The 4679-nt window shown below is 44.6% G+C and overlaps 1 protein-coding gene across 1 annotated transcript; it reads left to right on the top strand.

Moving 5' to 3' along the window:
* Positions 1-1115: 1115 nt before the first annotated feature.
* Positions 1116-2420, top strand: LOC138579839 (uncharacterized protein F54H12.2-like). The gene has a single exon (XM_069650070.1). It carries the CDS (start codon positions 1116-1118, stop codon positions 2418-2420), a length of 1305 nt encoding a protein of 434 aa, XP_069506171.1.
* The last annotated feature ends 2259 nt before the right edge of the window (positions 2421-4679 follow it).

Here is a 4679-nt window from a genome sequence, read left to right as displayed (position 1 = left end):
GATTGTGGGAAGCGGGTCTAATGGAGATTCAATACCCCCATACCTGGGACACTGTGTCTAGAAGAGAGGCCAAATTTACCATCAAACGTGAAGGTCCTATCGAACTGTTACACGCCGGTTTTCCTCATGGATTTTACAGCAGTATACAAGTTTTGTTAGAGGCTATCAATAAAAGTCTTGCAAACATTGAACGCTATTCTGATATACAATTGTTTCTGGATAAGGTGCAGAGAAAAGTATTTCTAAAATCGACGGATCTTACCACCGAGTTTATATGTACTGGGAAACTTTTTTGTGTTTTGGGAACCGTTCAACATGTAAAAAGTACTAACGATTTGGACAAAACACGTGCTGATATTGATGGGGGATTTTACAGTCTTATGATCTACAGTGATATAGTAGAATATCAAAGGGTCGGTGACTCGTACGCTCCGCTAATGAGAACAGCCGAGGTGAAAGGTGAAAATAATGGCATTGTTAATATACAATATATTAAACCTGATTATACACCGGTTTCTAAGAGTCATTTTGACACCATCAATATACAGATAAGGGATGATCAGGGGGAGTTGGTGTCATTTAAATACGGGAAGGTCCTAGTGAAACTACACCTCCGTCCTAGGCGAGAAAAACACTATTAAACAAACATGGTATTTATGAAAAACTATGGGGAGCCGTACGTTTATAGGGATTATTACCGCCGACAAGCTGGTTATGGCAATCAACCTTACTTTCAAGGGGCACCCGTTATGTATGGTGCGGGTTTCGGAAGTATTTTTAGAAGCCTCTTTCGAAGGGCTATGCCGTTTCTACGAAAGGGGTTTGAATTAGCCAAACCACATGTGAAAACAGCAGCCACAAATATAGCTAAAGATGTGGTGTCTACGGCTACAACATCCATCGCAAATTGTTTTAACCAACCACCGCAAGAGGGTTCTGGGCTGGTTTATGTGAAAAACAACACAAACAAAAGAAAAAGGAAATCACTGCACAGATGGGGCCCTCCAGGAATGCATAAAAAACTAGGATCAGCAACGAAAACGGCTCAGAAGAGAAAACAAGAACAGATCGGTCAAGAAAAAAAAAACAGCCCCGGCATTAATATTTTCTAAAAGATGGCGTTTATCCATTGTGCGTCGGGGGAATGTGTGAAATCTGAACTCGATCTGTTTGCTGTACCCCCGACACAAACTAGCATTGAAAACAGCTTTTTCATGGAAGTGGCTCCCCTTGCTGCACTATCTCCGCTAGTGCTTATAGAGTTTTATATATCAGGCTCAACAGAGATGTATCTGGATTTAAATGACACGTTACTTTACCTCACTTGTAAAATAACAAAAGCTGATGGATCAGCTATCCCCGCAACGGCTAAAGTTGCTACGATTGCTTACCCTGTGGCTACCCTCTTTAATCAAGTGGATATTACTCTAGGCGGCCGGCTGATTACACAGAGCGACAACATGTATGCGTACAGGGCCTATATAGAAAGCATTTTGAACTACAGCAATGACGCTTTGGACACTCAGTTTACAGCGGGGCTTTTCTATAAGGACACAGCAGGCCATATGGAGGATTATGCTCTAGATGGGGCTAATGCAGGTTTTATAAAAAGAGCTACACATTCCAGAGGGAGCAGAAATTTTGGTTTACTAGGCCGTCTACACTCCAATCTATTTTTCCAGGAGAAACTAATGGTAAACGGCGTTGATTTGAAAATTAAACTTTCTAGAAATAAAGATGCTTTTTGCCTCAACAGCGATGATGCTGAAGCCTACAAGCTGATTATAGTATCAGCTAGTTTATTTATTAAAAGGGTGAATGTGTCATCCAAGGTCAGATTAGCTCATGCTGATGCTCTACAAGTATCAAACTTAAAATATCCGGTGGAGCGGACATCTTTGAAAATTTTCAGTGTTCCAGCGGGTAGCCGTGTCGCCAGTCAAGATAACTTATTCCTTGGACAGTTACCGAAAATAATCATCATTGGTTTTGTGGACAACACAGCTTTTTCTGGGGCTTACGCCAGCAACCCTTTTAATTTTAAACATTACAACATCAACTATGCCGCTCTTTTTAAAGACGGGGTTGTTATACCGTCTAAAGCCTACAGTCCCAGTTTTCAACAAAAAAATACAATTAGGGAGTATTTGGGACTTGTCTCCATCAGCGGTAAACATCTGCATGATAAAGGTTTTGTGATACCCCGGGACGATTATGATGGGGGTTATACTCTCTTAGCTTTTGATTTGAGACCTGATAATACATCAACCGGCCATTATAATCTTATTAGAAATGGTAATCTACGCATAGAGCTACGCTTTGCTGCAAATTTACCCAACACGGTGAATCTAATTATTATGGCTCTATTTGACTCGGTTATGGAACTCAACAATCAACGACAAGTCCTGTACGACATGTAATGGATACTTACCAGATCAAGCGTTTTCTAAGTAAAGACAAACACGCTAAGAAAACATTCAAGGGTGTGTATTCATGTGATAACCTTCCAAGAGACATAAGTAATGAGCGACCCATTAGTCTTGTGGCGAACACCGATCCCCAAGATCAGGAAGGCACCCATTGGATAGGTATGTTTATAAACAAGGATACAATAACAGTCTTTGAGAGCCTGGGGTGTTTCCGAAGCCACCCCATATACAGAGGCGCTATCCTGGACTATGTGAAGGATATAGAACCCTTTATACTGTCGGGGGGGAAATTCTGCCAGGGTCGGCCGGGCCGTCCGCAGACCTCCGGGCAGGGAGGCCCCAACTCCTCCCGTATATCCCAGATGAGATAGAGTATGAGACACACACAAGGAGCAAGGTGACTCTGCTGTTTATTTAGACAAAACGGCAGGGATGGGTCAAGGAGCGCACGCGTTCGTCCTGACACACACACAATCGTGGGGCTTGCAGGCCCTTTTTAATGTATTATGACGTGCTACTTGCGTCACTTCAGAAAGTTAACAAAAAACCTATCGCCACTCTTAATTGGTTGCTCGAGTGGTAGGGTTAGTATAGTACACATATAGAGAATGATATTAGTGGACAAGGTGTAGTCAGGTGGTATATCTGGGTTGTCCCTACAATTAGATACATAAGAATTGTTACATGAAGACTCCTGAGGATTGGCTAATATTACTGACGTCTGAGATAAGAGCCCCATGTTCTGATTGGTGCACCCGTGAGCTTCCCAGCCTGGGACCACCGTTGTTCCCAGCTCTCGGTGTACCTGTGATTGCAACAATGTTTCAATATGGGTACGTGCAGACAATGTGAGGATTTATTCATAGGTGGAAGGCTGACCGCTCCCACTGTAGCAGATGTCCATTGAGCCTTTCAAGTGTATCGGCCTGTGTCTCGTAGCGAGGGACCCAGACGCCTTTTCTCTCCTGGGTTTTGGCATCTCGTCAGGTTCGGCTTGGTCACGTGGGGAGGGACCGTGAAAGAGGCAGAATTCTGCACAATTAATATTGTTTTTTCTACTGCGCGTCTGGTTTAATTTGCCGGCGTGACTTTATCGTTGGGGCGCGGAGTGCGAGGTTGCAACATCGTGCCTTTGATGATTTGTTCTTGGAATGTGGGTTTGCAACATTGCGACCTTGGCTGGTTGCTCCACCGGGTTCTTTCTGCAGGATCAGCAACCTGACTCTTGCTTTGTTAATGTCCACGGGAGCTCTTGTTTGAGGCCTACTCGGGCCTGGTGCATAAGTAGTCCGTTTGGTGCATAGGTGCTTTTAGGTTATACTAGCATATATTTCCATGACCAGTATCGTGTTTCCATTATACCTCTCATGGTGGTAACGGGTTTCAAGAGAAGCGTGAGCAAGCGTTATAGATGAGTTCATGATGCGTCTTGCGTTTCTGCATTCTGAAAGCCTATGTAAAAATAATAAAGATGCACGTCCGTGAATATGCCTGTCGCCTACGTCAGAGCACTGAGTATGTTCTTCGTGTAGATTGGTGTGGAAATGTTCAGTGTGTATATTTGTACAGATGTGCTTCCCGTTGTCTAGGTCGTCATGGCATCTCTAACGACGTGTGGATTTTAGTCTAGCTGATCCGAGCCGCAGGTGTCGGCATGGCCAGTGCGGGCTGCTGGGCAGGCAGATGGACACATCCGTATATTCCTGTACCAGGGTACCTGGTCGTCTGGTAAATGGACAAACTCTTCTCGCGGCGGGTGTCTGGGCCGTGACCCTCTAGGCCAAGCTCGAGAGGTGAAGGACGGGAGCCTGGTCTTCCATTCTCCCACTTCAGTCCCCCCTCTGGTCGACTTGTCGACCACAAACATATCCTTCTCGTTATCTCCTCTTACCCTCCATATCTTAGTTATCCCTCCGAGATGTCCATAATGGTTTACATGATCTTCAAATGACCAATACATATATTCACATGTTCCTCCAGGAGTACAGTATACCCATCTTCCTATGTAGCTCCTGGGGTTCCTCGGGTTCTCGATCTTCACTGATGGTGGGTCTAGATGGTTGGTGATGATTTGGGTGCGCAACTTCTCCCTCTCTTGTATTATCACACCTGTATGCTGGCCGTCATCTGCTGGCATTAAGGGGTGCATTCCCACCATTTCCAGCAACTCGTCAGTCGTGCGTGCCTTTCGGGCCTTCCAAAATCTAATTATGATCAGAGTAGCTCCAGCCAAAACAGTACACCCCACTA

Source organism: Ambystoma mexicanum, chromosome 3p (assembly GCF_040938575.1).
Source record: "Ambystoma mexicanum isolate Mex_15411 chromosome 3p, UKY_AmexF1_1, whole genome shotgun sequence".
NCBI classification, from domain to species: Eukaryota; Metazoa; Chordata; class Amphibia; order Caudata; family Ambystomatidae; genus Ambystoma; species Ambystoma mexicanum.
The sequence above is the reverse complement of the archived record's forward strand: the minus strand, read 5'-3'. Positions and strand labels throughout refer to the sequence as shown.

Bases quoted from the DNA above. Each gene is read 5' to 3' on its own strand.
- LOC138579839 (XM_069650070.1), top strand. From the start codon at position 1,116: ATGGCGTTTATCCATTGTGCGTCGGGGGAATGTGTGAAATCTGAACTC.